Consider the following 20,486-nt stretch of genomic DNA (forward strand, 5'->3'; position numbering starts at 1 on the left):
GGGGGCTGCTCCAGCCCACCTAACTCCTAGCCTTGATGGGGCTTAATAGAGGACAGGTGGTTCCTTATGAAGAGCCAGAGAGGAACAAGAAACAGAGAAGCAGCTCAGGAGCGAGAAAGGCTCCTGCATGGAAGGCCCTGACACCAGAAGAGTTTGGAAGCCTGAGCCAGAAGATGGAACTTCAGGCAGATAATGCCTGGGAGTGATGGATGAATCAGGAGGAGGGAAGACAGACCCCTTAGGGAAGAGGGGCTGGGTCAGGCCCAGTTTTAAGCTTTGTGTAAATTACCAATGCCATTGGATTCTGATGGCGACACACTCTCTTGCCTGCTGGAGAGGAACTGGTGAAGGGCGGATTAAGGGGAGCAGGGAAAAGAACAGCGCAAGCCCCAGAAGGAGGGCTGTGGAATTTCCTTAGTCAATAAGGAAGGGTTTGGGTCTAGAGGGCCACTGGAGACCATGTGCACAAAGGAATGAGATAGACCCCACTGAAGTAATTCTGCTTTTCAAAACTCACAGCCTACTGGAATGATTTAGAAAGTGTCACTGTTCTGTAACATTCATCGTCTAGGTGGTGTGTAGTAGTGTATGTGTTGGCTTAAGGGGTGCAGCATAAGCCTAAAACCCAGGAGATCTTATGTTCTAATCCTACCTCGGACAAGTACTTCTGTGGTAGTCACCCTCTCTCTGCCTCACTTTCCATCTATGAAATCCCTGGAATTCTAGCGCTACCTCTGGTATTACATCATCCCACCCCACCCCTGACACCCCATCCCAGGAGGAAGCCACTGTAAAAATGTCTGAAGTGCTTGCAAAGTACAAGGTGGATCATAAGGAATGAAACATACTTATTCTCGTTGCTGGCATCGTAGCGGGGACTTGGATCACAGTCATCGTCATTGACATCATAGCTTGCCTGAGGATCCTGAAAACATTGTGCTTTCATTAGTGAGCGTAACTAAGAGCACACACCAGACTCAATCCCACTTAGAGAAACACTGAATTCACACAGTGCATGTCATCAGGAGCCATCTCCCAACCCTGGCCCTGCAAGGCGTGGCTCCACTTGGAATTTACATGCAATAAATGCTCCTAACATTCATTTGGGAAGACTTTGCTGCACTGGTGCTGAGAGGTAAATAGAACCACACTCATCGTGGGGACTGGATATCTCATTATCCTGCAGTAATGCCAGCACTACCAGGCTGCCAGGTTCATTCATTGCAGAGTGCCCTTTCTGTAAGGTTATAATCTTTGTCTTGCCACTGACAAGAACACAGTTCAATATTTTCTGCTTTTCCACTGGCACCCTTCTAAGGGGCTATGAAGGGTTTGTTCTACAAATAAAACCAAATACGTCAATGAAAAGCCTGCAAGCCAGATAAGCTGCGACATTAGCACTAACAGAGCACTCCAGGCACTGGGGACATGGCCTATGCAATAACGGGCATGTCTGATTTAATTCTCAAGTATTTGCTTAAGACTAACAAAGGCTATTGGCATTCATTGTTCAATCTAGCACGCCAGCCGGGAGGAGAAACCGCTTAACAGGAATCACTGAAATTTACAAGGCATTTCTTTTTCCTGAGTGTTTAATTGCTTGTGAGCCAGTAGAACATCCCAGTGCATTTGTCTGTCCTGGATCCATCTTTAAAGTGTTGAGAAAGCACCTGTCCCAGCTCTTACAGAGCTGTTCAAAGCAAATAATTAACCTAGTCGAGTGAGGGACTTGGCTGTGAGCTCCATTCTGCAATCCCTCATCATTTCTCACTCCTGGGAGTTTGCCTGATAGGATAAGGACCACCATTCCCTGGAAGCTGCAAGATTGTGCAGCTGCTCAGGGATAGTTCAAATGCTGCCTTGCTGATTAGCAGAGTGCCCACATTTGCACATACTTCAGTGCCCACAAAATTGTTCCATAAATGGATAGAAAAGATTAGCAGGAACATTGGTAAGGACCCTGGTATCTGACAGGAAAATCATAACGATGGTATTTCAAACCCATTAAAGCAGTGAAGAGGAGAAGATCCTGGGCACAGAAGACTCAGGGGATCACAAATGGTTCCTGTCACATCTTACAGGTCTGTAGGAATGCTACACCATGTGCCATGCTATATATTAGAACATGGTCATCTGTTGCAGGAGAAAAACATTAACCAGTAGACTCTTGGCTTGACGGGTAAAAAGTGCTTCAGTTCCTGTTTATAACTCAGCGAGGCATGCCACTCACCAGTGTTCCCTCTATTTTTTTCATCCATGTGCAGAATAAATTGTTATGTGCACCAAAGGACAAGCTGATGTGTACCACCAGTAGGAAAAAAATGCTGCCAGCTGTAGACTCTCAGCTGGGTGACATTTGACTCTCTCCTGGGTGGCTGCCCAAGCATTCAGCTTATAAGGAACACTGCCGCTCACACACTCATGTTATCCACCTACTGAGCTAGCAGTGGGGTAGCAGAGACTGGCACGTCAGGAGCTTCACAGCGAGATGAGCATTAGGTGAGAACCAAGCAAATCATGGTAAGTTTACTGAGTCCGTCCAGCATGTGTCACAATTAAGCTAGAGAGGTATATGATACAGTCCGCTTTGCCAAGATGGAGTGTGATTCACATGAACCTATTAGGTTCCTAGTGAGGGTCCGGGGATCAGCAGAGTCTTTCAGTTAAAAAGACAGACAGACAGACTCACTCAAGTACTAGGCTTCCCAGGGCCAGGAAAGATTCACTGTGGAAAGCCTTATATCTTGCTTGCTGTTTTCAAATTCCGGCTGAGCGAAGCCACTTACACCATTTTTGTCTTTGGCCACAAGATGCTGGATGTTACTCCACAAGAGACTGATAAAGGTCTGATAACATTCCACCACCACCTCCTCATCACATTTATTTCAAATCTGAAGGTTTTTTTCCCAATCATTATGTGTAATCTGTTGATTCCTGGTCTTAGAGGTTATAGTTTTTGGATTTTATGTTTGTTCCCCCCACCCCATTTTAAAGTTCTTCAGAAACAAATTCATGGGGGAAGGGGTTTCTGCTACCATTTTCCCCATTTGACATTCCAGCCTAAACAGTTACAGAGAAGCAGCAAAAATTTTTTTACTTACATAGTTCTCTACAAGGTCGGGGTGACTCGTCTCTATGCCATCATCAAGAATGGACACCACCACATTTTTGCCAGTATATCCTCTCTGCCAGGCTCCTACAATATTCATTTCTGACCGGCAGTGATTGTTTTGATCTCCACAATGCTGAGGGCAGAAACAACAAAGGGCAAATTATAAAACTGTTCCAGGTCAAAGAGCTCAAAGCCTCACCCAGCTCAACTGAAGAATGACCCTATGCAAACAAATCAAATAACCCGACAATATATTTGCACATGACAATCTACCAAGCTATTTAGAAGGTTGTTTCGAATATACCTGCCAGATCAAGAAAACCCCGAACAAGTTAATGAGGGGAATATTTTAATACTCTTTGGCTCATCCACATCAGGGATGGGATCTTCAACTTTGTATGAATATAAAGTAGCATTTCTATTAGACTGCTTTATTTTAAATTACTTTCCCTGCCAAACACAAAAATCAATGAACCAAAATAAAATGATGTTACCGCATACAGGTAGTTATAGTCCTCTTAAGCTTAACATTCTGTGCCAGTCATCAAATCATCACTATGAAAGAGAAAATTGCAGCAGAACAATAATACTCAGCTCTTTCAGAGCATTTTTTGTCAGCCGATCTCAAAGCTCTTTACACAGGAGGTCAATATCATCTCACTCATTTTATAGATGGTGAAGCTGAGGCATGGGAAAGGCAGTGATTTGCCCACTGCCATCGACTTGCTGACCCAGAAAGAGAACCCCAGTCATCCGAGTCCCACTCCAATGCACTAGGCCACACCATCTCTAACACTACCTTCGTTCTGCATCCCGGGATATATTACAGCAACAAAGCCCTTTCACTTAGACAAACTTAGGAGTCAACAGGTTACACTATCAAGGAGGTTAAGCAAAGTGTAATGAACCTTTCAATATTTTTTAAAAAGTAATTGCTTCATACAATAACTCTCCCATAGGAAAGCACCTGGCTAGCCAAATGAAGACTGCCAAAGATACTCACCACATACCACATTTTAGACCACATTGGATCATTGAAATGAATCAAGTGAGGGTCACTTCGAACATGTCTCTTAACTCTTCGTTTCACTTCCTGCTGCTGTAGCCACTTCACCTATGTAGATTTTAAATTATTATTACTGAAAATGCAAATGAAGATAACCAAAACATTGGCCACTCAAATATTAGATGTACTATAAATGAAGAATTTAAAGTAAATAGAACAGCTGTGGAAGCTGACAGGCCTTCATCTTTACACTTGAACTCATTTTGATCCAGTCAGGGGATGGTTTTCCTCCCCATGGCTAATCTAAATTGTGCCTAGGGCTATGTTCTATTCATGAAAGAAAATGAATTAGATCTGAGATGGAAGAAATCATATCTACCACTCATCTTCTTTGCAGTTTATCACTTTTGTAAGTTTAAATGGCCAGCTAATCCTTACTTTTATTAGGCAACGGGCAAAGGAGGAGGACAGAAGTGAGAAGAAATAAAATGCTTGGGGCAGGGGGTGGAGAGTGGCACAGGAGAAAAGGATACATGGAAGTGAGGATAGATCACAAAGTCCCATAGCCCTTGTCGTGACTGGGATTTACTGAGAACCAAAGGAAGTGGTGGTGTTTTCTAGGTTCCTCTTTTTGGTCCAGACTAGTCTGGACATCTTTTGGGTATCTAGTGGCATTATGGTGCATACAAGAGCCCCAGAAGACAGAAAAGATGGAAACCATATTGGCCGAGCTCACTTCTTTTCAGTCAGCAGTCTCTGCCCTCTTCCATTCAAGTTCTCCAAGTTTCCCCTCAAACAATCTTTTAAGATCCCCGAAAAGCAACTGATGGGTGGACTAGCTCATCCCATCTTTGTGTCTACCAATCCGGCCTCATTTCCAACACACTAGTTTTGGTTCACTGGTTTCCAATCCTACACTTGTTTACCAGGCATGACTTACAGGCAGCTCTTGAGTTATGTCAGTCGGCCTTTGGGTTTGTCGTCATTCACACCCCCTTTTAAACCTTTCCCCCTCCTCCCCCATCACGATTTGCCAGTCTAGGCTGTCATGGCATTTTATGACCTTTCACTCACTCTTCAGAGTAGAGCTCACAAATAAGGGTAAATTTGTAGGCACAATTATCACAGGAGCATGCACACTGACTGGTGCTCTTCTTTAATCTTCTTTCATTTGCTAGTATTATCAGGTTGGCGTCATCTAAGCACACCATGCGCTCTCAGAATACTTATTTTGTATTGCTTCAAAAAGCAGCTTTATCCTAGATCTCTATTCAGAACATGCACATCAATAATCACGCTCCTTAAATCCCGATCATACAGACCCTTAGTGTTGAAGGAGCTTGCTTGTGCATACTCATGTGAGCATGCATTTCCATTGTAGACAATGTACGCAGGCCTCAGAGCCACACATACATATCCTGAAAAATAAGTCCCACAAACTTGACTCCCTGAGCCCTTGCCGCTGACTTAGAGAGGTTTGTTTGCACACTGCTATGGACTGAAACCACATTTTCTGCAAACTTCATGCCCTGATGGAAGACACTATTCATCACCATCAACTGCAATTAATACGTTAAACACAAAGGAGGTCATTGCTTCAGCAGGCTCAAAAGTCCCAGGATATTCTTTCCCCTGAGCACTTTGCCATCTGCTTAAAGGAAGCAGGTCTCTGCTGCTAAGCTCAGAAGTCACTTTTTATCCTTCTCTCAGAGAATAATTCTCAGCAGAAGAGCTAGGCTCACCTTTCGGGTCTACCGCTGTGACATCTGTCGGGGCGGGGCGGGGGCGGGGTTGGTGCGTGATGTTCAGCAACATCATGATGAACAATTTTAGAAAGGACAAGGTTTGTCAAATGCCAACTTTAGCCTGAGTTAACACAAAGTCCCACAAGGCCTGGTAGCCCAGTGGCTAGATTGTTGAGTAGGGGGCACAGAAGGGTAGGGAAGACTAGCCCCCTTTTCTCCCTTTGTTCTTGGCCCAGAGGCCCCAGACAGCTCCCTACTCAAGTCCTTCAGTTTGGGGCATGGCCCCAAGAGTTCAGATTCTCTTTGTTTGGGGTTTCTTTGTAGGTTCCCTTCTTCTTGTCAAGAGAGCAGGCTCACTCACTCCTGTGGCTGCTGGACTGGCCAGATCTGGTTTGGCCTCTCAATGACTGTCAAACCAAGCTCCTGCCACCCCGCCAGTCAGCCCCAGACATCTTCCTTTTCCCCTCCCTCCAAGACTGGCATTGACTGAAGGCAAAAAGGGAAGCATTCCACTGGGCCCCAAGGCTTTCTTTAACCCCCGAGATGCTAGGCTTCTTTTCTCTGCTCCCTCATATGAGGTAGCGGGCTTTAAAAAAAGTGACCTGCAAGCTCTCTCTTTATTTCTCCTTTTCATCCTTCTCCTGTGGCCATACACCATCAACCACCAAGACCTGTGGCAACTGACTCACCAACTTCCTGCCAAAGAAGAAATCAGGAAGAGAAGATGGTGATGCATTGGACACACCCTCTGAAAACCAATCACCACCATCACAAGGGAAGACTTAAGTTGGAACCCACAAGGGAAAACGAAAAGAGGGTGCCCAAGAAATATCTGGCATAGAGACCTGAAAGCAGACACTAAAGAAATGGGATACAACTGGTCAGAACTGTAAAAGATTGCCTAGGGCAGGGGACGCTGGCGAATGGTCGTCAATGGTACATGCTCCAAGCAGTAGGAGTGGGGAAAAAGTTTACTACTACCTACTTTATGCAAAGACAGTGGTATTTACTTGCCCCCTGCAAAAGTATTCCCCAGGTGTGCAACTTACACCCATTGAAAGCACTCAGTAATGACAGATCATATAGAAAGTTTGTATATTTCAACAAAAATTTTTTGCTTTAAACACAAGTAGATACGCCAGTATTCTGACATGTGTTGGGACTTAAATTTAGATGACTGCAGTTGATAGAAGACTTAAGTTCAAAGTATTTTCTGATAAAAATGAGTTGTTCACTGAAATTTGTGTGGGAATCTCAGCTGACTTTAGCTTTTCATTGAAAAACTGAAAACCTTAAAAAAAAAAAAAAAAACAACGCTCTCTTATTATTCTGCAGGTGAAAAACAAAAACAAAATAATTAAGCTAGTTAGGCAAAAATTTCAGTTAAATCAAAAAGTTTTGCCTGAGTCTCTGCAATTTTTGCAACTCTGCTTGCCAAAAAGCAGACTTTTTTATAAATTTCCAATTGTCCAAAACAACAATAGCTGGAGTTTCGGTAGGATTCATTTTTAAACAAACTTTTTAAAAAGTGTTCATTAAAAATGGACAAAATGAAAGCAATTTTCATTTGAACTGAAATTTTTCCACCAGGACAACAAATACCAGACCAGCTCGGTAAAAGACACCATAGTGTTCATTAACACGGTATTGAACCATTTACTGCGTATTTTGAACTATTTCACTCATAACTGACGAAAGCGAAAATTTACACGTAGAGTGACTGTCTTGTTGGACATGACCAGTGCTGACACATGATAGTAACAAATTAAGTCTCCTAATTTTGTGCTGGATTATCTAAAAACAGCCCTTCAGGATCATGCTTGTCAGAGTGCTCTGCTAGTTTAGTCACATTATGCCTGAGAGTTCCCAGATCTATAAAACTTCTTTCAGCATTCCCAGTAGCCATTACCCATGTACATTGGGATGCCATAGCTAATTTCCCACCTTCCCAAGGGTCACTGATTCACTGTTTGCCAAAAGTACAATGGTATTGTAACAGAGCACATCAGTCACCACCCAATTGTCACCTCCTTCTGGGGATTAGCTCAGGCACTCCATCCACAGTCTGCTCCTTATCACTCCTTCTCCACCATCTACCTGCAACTCCTGCAGCATCAGAAACTGCATAGTTTGGCCCTCCAGCCATGTCACTATGCACATTCTGCCTCACCCCTTCCAGGGAAGGTTAGTTCCAGGTCAATGGTAAATGGGAAGACCCGGACCACCCACTACTCTGGGTTCCAGCCCAGGGCCTCTGTGGATCACAGCCTCCTGCTGCAAATCTACTATTGATGCATTTACCCAGGCACTTCCCAGCAGCCACAGCTCCCTCCTCAGTCACAGCAGCCCATCCAGAGCACCTTCTCTTCTTCCTGCCTGCACCTCTCTCCAAAGGTGCACAGAGCCGCAGACTCCTCAGTCCTCCCCCCTCAAACTAAGCAGCTACTGACTTTGCTCTGCCCTGAGAGGCTTTTTATAAGGGCATGCTGGGCACTGATTGGTCACATTTCACAGCCTCTCTCCTACTGTCTGCTTTTCCCCAGGACTTTGTTAACCATTTAATGGGCAGTATGGGGCCGATGCCCCATTCCAGGCATTTGTAGATTAAGTAAATTGTCATTTGTTCTCACTTCTCTTACCTTGGATCCTGATCGTTTCCTCACAAGAAAACCAGAAGCCTCATTTCTGCTTTTCAGGAAAGATTTAATAGCAAAGCCTGGAAACAGGACTCCTCACTAAGGAAAGATCTTATTGCTTTTCATAGAGTTACTACCAAAGTATATTTACTGCACTGATAGGCAGATGATTTGAGTACAGGATTGCGTATCAGGAACAGCCTGGCTTAATTCTGGTTCCAGCCCCAGTTGTACTGCATCTAACTCACCTGACAGTTCACTACAGAGATTCTGCTACTCACTGATCCCAAAGACTCAAGCTCCTTACACTTTAAAAAAAAAAACAAAACAAAAAAAACAAAAAACATGGCGCTTAGCCTTTACTCTGTGCTAGCTAGGCCTCAGCTGGAGTACTGTGTCCAGTTCAGGGCACCGCAGTTCAAGAAAGATGTGAAGAAACTAGAGAGGGTCCAGAGAAGAGCGACAAGAATGATTAAAGGTCTAGAGAATGTGACCTAAGAAGAAAGGCTGAAAGAATTGGGCTTGTTTAGTCTGGAAAAGAGAAGATTGAGGGGAGACATGATAGCGGTTTTCAGGCATCTAAAAGGGTGTCATAAAGAGGAGGGAGGAAACTTGTTCTTCTTGGCCTCTGAGGATAGAGCAAGAGGCAATGGACTTAAACTGCAGCAAGGGAGGTTTAGGTTGGATATTAGGAAAAAGTTCCTAACTGTCAGGGAGGTCAAACAGTAGAATAAATTGCCAAGGGAAGTTGTGGAATCTCCATCGCTGGAGATATTTAAGAACAGGTTAGATAGATGTCTAGCAGGGATGGTTTAGACAGCAGTTGGTCCTGCCATTGGGGCAGGGGGCTGGACTCAATGGCCTCTCGAGGTCCCTTCCAGTCCTAGTGTTCTATGACTGTATGATTCAATTACACATTATTCAGAAACAAATGATCTGCCTCTACTCCAGGCTTTCAGAAGCCCCACTAAAGCTCTCAGATTTCCTTCCTTGGTCTGTATTCTCCATCTGTTGTTTCCAGGACATAGTGGAGTGTTGAGATGCTCTACCTAGAACAAGACTGCAGTCGGGAGTTCTCCATTTGGGAGGAAGTATCCCAGACTGCTTTCAAAAGCCCTCAGGATGAATTCTGACAATGAGTACCTGTTGCCTGTTCTACTTGGCAGTCCAAACTGGCATTTTTCTTCCTACACCTTCTCATGACTTTTCCTCCCTTAGACTTGGTCTACACTAGGGAGTTAAGTTGATTAGATGCACATTTCTAGCTACGGCAACTGTAGAGTTAGAATTGACTTATCTGCAATCGATTTACCTGGACATCCATGCAGGGGGAGGTTGACGGGAGTGTGACATCAGGGAGCACAGGGGTCAACTGCCAACCCCAGATAGTTCAATTTCATGCATCTCTACAAGGTGCACGAAATCTATCTCCAGAAGGGTGACCCTGACCAGTCTGATCTTTGCAGTAGTGTAGACATACCCTTGGTCTTGGCACTTTTAGTATTGGTTCTTAGTCTCCTGTGCCTGAGAACGTACCTATAATTGCTTCACCAGACCCATAGCTGACAGCTGTGTTGCCCTGGACTGTAGCAATACAACCTTTTTAAAAAGGACTTTGATGTTATGCTAAGATAGACACCATCATTCCCTCCCCTTTCCTTCCCTTTCCCCCTGAAAACAGACTGGTGCCTTCCTTTCCCATTGTACTCTGAATGGTTCTGATTCTTTAGTAATTCAGTCATTTACTCCTCCCCTGTGCTGTTTCTAATCACTCAATTCTAGGCCAACCTCTCACTTGTGTTGTACCTAAGTGCCTTTTCTCCCCCACACATACTATCACAAATGTTGCTCCAGTTTAAACAACTTTTTTAAACAATATATGTTAAATTCATTCCATTTAAACCTGATTTACACCAGTTTAGCTTAGGTTGGAGTTCTTCCAATTAAATCTAAAAATTGATAGAAAATGGGGTTAACGATCCCCGCTTGGGGTTTGCATCTGTTTAAAGTGATTTAAGAACTGGTTTTAGTTAACTTAGTACAAACTGTTGGGCTGAGTCCACCGCTGACTCCACTGATCACAAGCAGACCAGGAGCCTCCATGGTGCCATCTGCCTCAATACCAGTTTGCATCATTTGACTGGAGGAGGAGAGATTGAGATTGGCATAGTTAAGACGACTTGTAGGCTATTGTTAAACTAACATTGCTTTCACATAAACACCTATTTACTGGAAAGCAAAGTTTCCGCCAAATGAGAATGGCGCTTTTTATAAAGGAGAGTGATTGAACAGAATGTTCCCAACACTCTAACATTCTGATTCCTACAATTCTTCCCCAGCTGTCTGTGCTAATTCTGACTCAGAACACTGGGGGCCACTGCCTGCAGAACAAGGGGAGGCTAGGACAATAGATCAGCAGACTGGACTTCCTGCAGGGAAAGTGCAGTGACAGATCATCTCCAGGGCCAATCCCAAAGAGAGACCTGGCCTCCTTGCAGATCAAGCCCCACCCAGACTGATCTTGAGGTAGGTTCTTAACTTGGTCTGAGTGGATGTTTATTCTTTGTCCATCACTGGTGATTGTACTATGCTATGAAAGCTTTTGGTAACCAAAGAATCACTGACCGGGTAGCAGCATTCCCCAGGAAAGGTGCTTCTGAAGGCTTTGGTCTTCCATCTCAATAATCCACCTGTACCTATGAAGCCATTAAGCCCAAACCAGAGCGGATAGAGGGGTTCAGCTACTAACATCATCCTCACAGATCTTGTCCTGCTGCTTATTGTGGGGCAATGACAAAGACAACAAGTGGCAGATGCCACAAACCCAAACCATTCATGGTCATGGAGCAGCTGGAAAAAAAAGCAGAACAGGCTTTTCCACACTTTATGAAAAATATATATATTATGGTTATATGTATTTTCAATAAATGTGAATTTATCCCTCTACAGCTTTTGTTTTTGTTTTGTTTTTACAAAATCTGAATGTAGGATGCAAATTCCCTGCACTGAAAAACACTGATGTATTTGAATGGGTATTCAATGTTTAAACACACAGTTCCAGGAAAAACCAGATGGCCATAACATATTTTCATCATAAACCAGAAGGGGAAAACACTAAAGTGTTACTGCTTTTTACTTGGTGTAAGCCTGCAGGCACCTGAACGTAGGCTGCTGTCCTCCTCAGCTGATGTATTTCCATTTTAAATGGGTCTTATTATTAAAGTTTCAGTCTCCAGCCATCCATTGTACTTGCCCACAGAGGACAGCAAACACTAATCTGGTGTGTGTGTGTGCAAGACAGCCTCCCTTGCATTAAAAGTAGGGCTAGGACCAGGAATCAGGTAACTGCAAGGGAGTTTGAAAGGCCATCAAATCTACTCCCTGCACTCACAGAAGGACCTAGCCACCAGGTACCTCATCCCTGCTCCTAGGTACCTGAAAGAGGTTATCATGAAACACATCTGAGGCCTCAGCAGAGATCCAACTCAGTTTACTAGGGCAGCACTCTAACCACTGAGCTCTTCCTCCTCCCAAACTGGAAATGATTTTTTCCTTGTAAGCCATGAACACAATTGAAAGATGCTGTTACCCAGCATAGAGCTTGAACTAGCACCCTGAGCTTGATGGTCTCATGTTCTACTAATGGTGCTAGTCTGTCCTGCACCTATTAAGCGTCTGTGCTGACAAACAAGCTCCCGCTCTTCTATGCGCAAGCCAAGGCCAAGCGTGAGAAGCCCCTACAGCTTTCAAATCAGAATTTCTTCCAAATTCTCTCCTAGGGGAGGGTGTGTTTATGATGCGGGGGGTGTTGAATTCTGCCCCTCAGGGTTCATGGAGTTTAAACAAACCCACATGTGCTATTTGTAGCACTTGTGCAACTCCCACCAAGTTAAGGAAGGCTAAGTGCAAACTTACTACCCGCAAGCTTTCAGGGTAGTTTTACAATTAAATTCACAGATATTGCATCATACACTCACTTGGCCCAATCACAAAGCCGAATGCCTTAGAACATTTTCCTCAATTAAAAATAAGCCCTTAAGAAATATTTCAAAAGCAGCAGCCAACACCTCATGGTTTTTACCCCATCCACACAAATTGTTCTGTGCTTTTAATCTACCAACACTCCGAGCAGATAAAAGTGGGCCTAGCATTGATTTATTGAAGACTAATGTTCAGACTGACCTCCCTAAAGATGTCCACTTGCGGAAAGCAGATCCTTTAGATTCCCACGGTGGGGGAAGGCCTTGCCAAGTCAAAATGAGCCTGTTTGACAAAGTGACTTTGTAGACCAAGATTTTGATGTTTTACATCCACTAACTGTTGCCCCTACAAGTCCCCGATTAAAGCTTAAATGCAGATGGACAATTTTGCTTGTGTAATGCCAACAGACCCACGCTGTCAGTAGAAGGGACCGAACCTACAACCATAGGGGTCTTGTGCTCTACCACATCAGCTAAAGTCCTGCAACCTATCAGCCAGGAGATGGTAGAGCAAACACTTCATTCACCCTAGTACGTGGTCTCAGTGCCTCTGGGATTACACTTGGCTACTGTGGATACAGCTTGAATCTCTCTCATCTGGCAAAGTCTGTAATCTGGATGTCCACCTATCATGGGTGTGACCAAGTTCCCTGGGGTCCTATGGAGTTTGTTTACAGTCACCAGTCCTGGCTCTCAGTGTTCTGTGCTGTTATTTAGCTCTAATATCCCCCTAAGTGTCTTCTAAGAGACCAGTAGATGCTACTATTTTAAAAAAAACCATACATTACAAAATGGAGTAAAGGCACTTTGAAGTAGTGTGGGCACTTCAAAGTGCCTGCGGCTACACGCATGCTGGCAATTCAAAGTTGCTGCGGGGGAAAATTAGCCTAATGAGGTGCATATTCACTGCAGCACTTCATTAGTAATCTCCCATGGCGCAAACCATCCTCCCTTCACAGTTGGGGGCAAGTGTAGACAAGACAATACAGTTGTGTATATTGAGTCCATGACACTCAAATGTTTGACTGTGTCCACATAGTTTCTCCTCTTCCAAATCCCAACCTTAAAATCATGTCTCTCTGCCAGGCTGGCACACCTGCTCCTACTTTTTGCAGCATACCACTTTGGGAAAATCTGGGCAGCTAATGCATAATGCCTCAGCAGGTCATGGAGAGCCCAGAGGACACAGATACAGAGCAGCCCCAGCAGCATGTACAAGAATTCACTCAAATGTCCTACCAGACATGTAGGTGAGTGAAGGAAGAAACACTGGCCAATGCTGTTATGGTGCACAGCCACACTACAAACTAGTGCTACAACCTGGTTACCAGACAGCACCCATCTGCCAGCCTCAGCCAACTGAAAGTGTGAAAGATCTCCTCAACCTTGATGGGTCCCACACTTGTAGGTGGATTACTCACCTCAGAAACTCTCAGCAGCCATCATTTTAGGCACTTTCTCCAGGGCACCAACTTCCTGTTTGTTGAGCTACACTCCTCATTGACCAGCATGGGGAAAAAAGCAAAAACCCAAATTCTACAGTCTGTGGCCCCTCTAAGTCAAACGGCCCAAGGCAGAAAAAGCCCCTTTACCAAAACCAGTCCCTGTTTCCATGTTTAAATGAGGAGAGGGTGGTGGGAGGAACCCAGGCCCCCCTGAACAAGATCTTTTTTGGCAGGGACTGTTCTCTGCTATGCCATAGCAAAATGCCTTTAAAATGGAGCCTCAAGATGCTGCCATCAGGCAAATAAATAATGGCATAAACAAACTAGATGAGTAGCAGACATAAAACAGATAAAGCATCAGCAGATGCCTGCATTCTTTAGGACTTCTGTGTTTGTTTCCATCTTTGCTATTCCATTCAAGCTCTTGCCATTTTTCTGTTTCCTTATGCCTTGCAGTAATACAAATTCATAATATTTGCCACTTTAAGATTACTAATTATGCAGCATTCAAATTGCCAAAGCACTTCCAGATGATTTGGAAATGGATGGGAGAAGAAAAGAAACACAAATTGATGGAACTTGAATTCAAGGTAATAACAAATGCCTGTGAACCTATGCTAATTTAACTGAGTACTAATCATGAGAGGTAAATAAATATTAATACGCTAGAAGCTAACTAATTTAGTTTGTATTAAACTAAGCTAAATTTAAAAACAGAGTTATTTCAATTGCAGATCTGAATTCTTGATATGTTCCAATACATTTTGTAGCCTTGGGGTGTGGGGTGGGGAAGATGTATACAGGTAATTAAAACTCTTGGAAATAAATTCACTAATTGTATCTTTTTTCCAAGCAACAGCTGGAATGTTCAGATTGTTTATTTTCCTTTCAGTGGGCAACATTGTTTGTGACAAGTCTATGCTTAGCTATTACCAATAGCATGTCAGTGATTATGCTTAAATATTTAAATGGCTGTCAAAAAGGTTCACAGTTAACTAGTAATCCTGGGTCCTCCATGTACATCTTAGAAGGAAATAAGAGCCAACAATGTAATTTTTTGCCTGAGTCAATAGGAAAAATCTTAATAATAACGTAATACTTTGTCCATTAATATCTTTCACCTGAGGGTCTCAAACAGCTTCATATAACTTAATGAAGCCTTTCAATCTGCTAATGAAGTAGTTTGTAAGCTTTGTATCTAGTTTACATAGTGATAAATTCAGGCACTGAGAGGTTAAATGACTTGCCCAAGGCTGTAGAACAAATAAGATCAGTGGTACAATGGGGAAAAGCGCTTAAGAGTCCCAATTCTCTTGTCTTTATACAACACAAAATATTCCCTCCCACCCCTCACCCGTAGGGCCTATGGAGTGAGGCACATTGCTTCAGTGGCATCCAACCTCTAGCAGGCACATAGGCTTTGCCAAAGATCACAGCCAGGGATGGCTACAGCACATCATGGATGCCCATCTTCTTATGAAGACAGATACCTTGATAGTTGCTTCTAATTTTAATACTGGAAGACAGCCCATCTTACAAAGATGCTGCACTGTGCGTGTTTACTCTGTTAATTTGTATACAAGAGACATCAAATGTACACATTTAACAGTTTTCACCTCTAAAGGCAAGAGTAAAAAATGGGTCATTTACACTAGTCTGCCCTACGTTAGCTCAGATGTTCAGCCCATTTATACTGGTGCAGCTCCACTGAAGTAAAAGGAGTTATCCCTGTCTACACTAGCTGAGAATCTGGCTCCGACGTATAAACCAGCCTAGGTTCAGTCCCAGATACTTCCAAAAGCCAATGAAGTCAGTAGTGAAACTCCCACTGACTTCAATGAGCTGTGGATCAGAGCCATTTGATGCATACTCTTGCTAGGTCATGCCTGATGTCAAGTTCAAAATAAACCCTACCGTTAAGCTCTCACGGGGACCTGGCATTGTTTCCTTTGGCATACTCAGAGCAGAATACACTCTGTCTAGGAGCAGTCTTCTCATTCTGTGCTCAGGGCTGGAGTCCCGTGAGACACAATTCCCACAAACTTTGTCAGCCCCAGTAGTAGATACAGGAATCTTTCTGGAGTATGGGATTGGCTTTATACATCTCCCAATGGCAACCTTGTTTATTCCAGCTTTTCATCCAAAACGAACCACCACCCCAAAAAAACACATCACTTCTCTTCAGATTTATGCACAGACAAATGCAAGGTTGAGCAAAGCTGGTAAGAGAAAAGAATGGCAGTCGGAAGTAAAAACAAAATGTAACATCCCAACAACAGCCCATGCACTCCCCTTAGTCTCAGGGGCGGCCAACCTTTTTTATTGGGGGCCACATGGCAATTTTTGTGTGTTTTGGGGACCAAACATACAATAGCCCCAAACCAACCCCAGGCTTAACCCCTCTCAGCCCCAAACTGCCCCCCCCCACACCCAGGCTTAGCTCCTCTCAGCACTAAATGGCCACCCACCCCCAGACAACCTCTTTCAGCCCCAAACCCACCCCCAAGCTTAACCCCTCCAGCCCCACCCCACTCCCAGGCTTAATCCCTCTCAGCCCCAAATTGCTCCCCCTCACTCACCTGACTCAGGAGCTCCATGCACTGCCGTTGCTGCCAACCCCACACTTTCACCAGGCTGCCTCCTCCTCAGCACATCTGCATGGCTCCCCCCAGTCCCCCTACTCCCTTTCCCCACCTACAGCACGGGTGCCTCCCTGCCCTGCCACGCTAAAATAAGGGGGCTCAATTTAATTGGTTTAATGGCTGGATCCATCCTGCCAGCCGTAAAACCAATTAAATTGAGTTCCATTATTTCAGCACAGGGAAGGGAGCTGCAAGAGGAGTCAGCGATGGCAGCATCCTGAGACGCAAATGGCTCCTTAAAAAGCCACATGTAGCTCCAGAGCCACAGGGTGCCAACCCTCACCCCACATCCAGCTTTCAAAATGGCACCACTGCTGGCTCTGTGGGCCAGATGAAAGGGATCTGCAAGCCAGATTCTGGCCCATGGACCACGTGTTGGCCACCTCTGCCTTAGTCTAAGCCTACACCATCACCTGACTACACTGCCATTTTCTGGATTGGGTTTAAAAAAAAATTCTTGAGTACAGCAAGTTACAGCTTCTGACTGTGGTGGGCTCCCAGCCCTGTTAGCTACTCCCTTCATGGAGGTGGTTTACACAAAGTACTGAGAAAGCTCTCTACCAATGCTCCTACCTTACCTACACTTTCATTTTAAAATGCAGCTGTGACTGTACATTAATTTTAGAAGTGTAGGCAGAGCGATTTCAGCTTTCTGAATGTTTATCTTCTTGAACCACGACTTCTGGTAATTCAGCTTGAATCAAAGTCTCTTTGGCTGCTCTAGAACAGAGTAACATATGCTAAGTTGTAGCCAAAGGAGTCAGCCATAGCAACCATTGAGACACCAAATCATATGGCAACTGAGACCACACCCACGCTGTAGAATGCAATTTATTTACTGGAAAGTTTCCTTCATCTTTCAACTTTTCCCCTTAGTCCCAGGGGTGCATGCTACTATTTAGTCACTTCTGAGTATATTCAATCACTGGTAAACATACCCTGCATGTCAACTGATTCACCAGTTACAGAGCATGTGGTGTCAAGGATAACATGCTGGATTTACAATACATCTGTAATCACACTCAATTGCATGCTGCAAAAAAAAGAAAACATCCTCTTTAAGATAAACCATTCAAATACAAGCCTCACATCAGAGCATACCAGAGATCTTTATCACCGTGCACCAAATAGTCACAAGGCCACTCATTGCGCCGTAACTACCATTGTACGGTTATATTTAACAGGAATGAGAAATACATGACAACGCTTAGGCCTGGTGGCAGAACGCCTCCACATCCTCGGTGGAATCGGGCTTCTAAGGAATGCTGCTTTTGTTTGCATGTATAGTGGAGGCACTGAAGAGAAAACTTGAAAGAACTGGAAACAAAGAGGGTGATCATTGAGAGTGTAGAGCAGATGCAATGTATTTAGCACAGAGCACAAGGATGGCTTTGCAAAAGTACATATGACTTCTACAAGCATCTTGCCGCAATAAATACCAACCTGTACAGCACATCCTCAAGGCCGGCGGGCAGGTGCCATTTAACTCTTTGTGACTCGGAGAGAGCACAGTCACACTGTGTTCTGGCAAGATGTCTGTGATTTAAAGGTTCTTTCATCAGACCATCAAAAGTTTTTTTTAATTAAAAAAAACATATAATACACAATCCAAAGTATGGAAACAGACCAAAGCAATATATATTTCCCAAAGCAATATATATGTATATATGAGGGTTTACATTACACAAATGTCACATACTGCAAGATGGAGGAGAAAGGTACAGATGAGAGAGGATATATCTAGATGCAGAGAGATTTGGGGTCATACTCTCTCCACCAACTGGTTTTACACACAAAGGGGAATGTGCCTAACCCCAAGCCAGCCAATAAACACAGGGAAGGCAGAAATGACAAGGGGGCTCTATATGCAAACAGTACACAGCCAAGGGCCCGGACTTGGGATATTTTCAGGGGGAGGAAAAGGCCCCATAAGGCATCATTACATCTCTGCAGCAGCGATGCCCAACAAACCCTAGGGGCTTCCCAGGACAACACTGACAGGTCATGCTGCTGCTGCTGCTGGTTTCAGTGCTGCCTCCCACATAGGCCCTGTCCATTGCTCCCCACCTATGAGGGGAGGAAGGCACAGGAGGGGAAGGAGGATGCAGGAGTGCATGGCCCATGGCAGCTTGGCTCTTGATGGGGCAGCGGTGCCCATTAGGGCCATACCTTGGGATCCATCCGAAGGAAGTTATGCCGGCCTCTACTGCTGAGCGTCGAGCGCCTGATCGTCCTGCTGTGGTGGAAGTGGTAATAATTCTCCAAGTTCCCAATCTGCACCAAAAAAAAAGCATCACACACAATGAGCCAGGGAAGACGAAATCTCCCACCCACGCCCAACAATCCCCGGCAGCTCCAGGGGCTGATTTTCACTTTCCCCAGCACCATGTCACCTGGCCGAGCCCTGCTCCTGCCCCCACTGCAGTCTCAGGCCCCTGAGGAGGCCACGCCATCACTTTGCCTTTGGTTTCTGTGGTAGCAGCATTGGGCCTATAATTAAGGATCCCAGGAGCTCAGAAAAGGCAGTAAGCATAGCATGTCTTTAAAGGAAAAAAAAAATCCACTCTCCTCAGAAAAGAACAGCAGAGGACACCACAACAAAGCAAAGGAAAAGCCATTGATGCTGCCTCAGCCATTTACCCACCTAGAAAAAACAGGCCTGACTCTGCTAGAGAGCTACCAGAAGTAAGCAAGGAAGCCAGCTGTGCTGTACTGACAGGAATTCCTGTAAAGCAGTAAGGGACCTGCTGTCACATCAGGAATGAGCCTTCAAAGGCAGCTGCTACACCAAAGCCAGAAACACTTGTCAAACTCACTGTAAAGCCACAGCACACACTATAGCATGAAGGGAAAAGCTCACTCTGGTGGAATAGCCTGCAGGGCTGGAGTTGTTATAAGCCAGCTAAGTCCTGGGATCGTGGGCAGAACCTTCCAGGATAACTGGCCCACCCCACAGAGAAGGCCCGGGGCAGAGAATCCACAAATGAAATGCTTACAGGGAAAAATGGGGAGGATGGGTCAGAGGTCAGAGTGAAAACAAGACATATGGGATGCAACATATGTCACCAAGAACAGACATGTTAGAATCACAGAATCCTGGGGCTGGAAGGGACCTCCAGAGATCATCTAGTCCAGCCCCCTGCCCAAAGCAGGATCAACCCCAACTAAATCATCCCAGCCAGGGCTTTGTCAAGCAGGGACTTACAAACCTCTAGGGATGGAGATTCCACCTCCTCTCTATGCAACTAATTCCAGTTCTTCACCACCCACCTGGTAAAATAGTTTTTCCTAATATCCAACCTACTTTTCCTGCTCTGTAACTTCAGACCCTTGCTCCTTGCTCTGCCATCTGTCACTACTGAGAACAGCCTCTCTCTATCCCCACTGGAACCCCACTTCAGGGTAAGGTGACCATCTGTCCCATTTTTACCACAATAGTCCCTTATTTAAGCTGTCTCACAGGCATCCTGACTTTTTTTAGGAAAATGGGCATATTGTCTCATATTTTGCTGGGCTCCTGTTCTCCAGCAAACAGTGTCTTGGAGCAGCAGCCCCTGCTGCAAGCAGCTGCCCCGTTCCCTGGTGCCCTGTGCCTTGGGGTAGCAGCTCCTGCTGCAGGGGAGCTTCTCTGTGGGGCAACTGCCCCATTCCCTGGCACACCACAGCAATAGTTCCGTCTGCCAGTGAGCTCCGCCACAGGGTGGCTGTCCCATTCTCCAGCATCCTGTGCCTTACGGAGGCAGCTGCTGCTGCAGGGAAGCTCCTCATGGGGCAGCTACCCAGTTCCCCAGCATAGCAGCCCCTGCTGCCAGGGATCCCTGCTGCAAGGCAGCTGCTGCATTCCCTGCCCCCCCGCCCCCTGCAGAGCCCCTATTTTCAGCACACATACACCCTGCCAGGAGCTTGTGGAGCCCCCATCC

The 20,486-nt window shown here is 45.0% G+C and overlaps 1 protein-coding gene across 1 annotated transcript in view; it reads right to left on the bottom strand.

Annotated features, from left to right (window-relative positions):
* PCSK6 (proprotein convertase subtilisin/kexin type 6) overlaps nucleotides 1–20,486 on the bottom strand; it is a 119,153-nt gene that overhangs the window by 84,857 nt on the left and 13,810 nt on the right. Inside the window, exons 2-5 of the mRNA XM_075006445.1 lie at nucleotides 18,736–18,840; nucleotides 4,116–4,226; nucleotides 3,102–3,245; nucleotides 849–925 (exon numbers count right to left, since the gene is read on the bottom strand). Of these exons, the coding sequence (XP_074862546.1) occupies nucleotides 849–925; nucleotides 3,102–3,245; nucleotides 4,116–4,226; nucleotides 18,736–18,840 (437 nt within the window). The remainder of the gene's footprint in view (nucleotides 1–848; nucleotides 926–3,101; nucleotides 3,246–4,115; nucleotides 4,227–18,735; nucleotides 18,841–20,486) is intronic.

This window comes from Carettochelys insculpta, chromosome 12 (genome assembly GCF_033958435.1).
Source record: "Carettochelys insculpta isolate YL-2023 chromosome 12, ASM3395843v1, whole genome shotgun sequence".
NCBI lineage: Eukaryota > Metazoa > Chordata > Testudines > Carettochelyidae > Carettochelys > Carettochelys insculpta.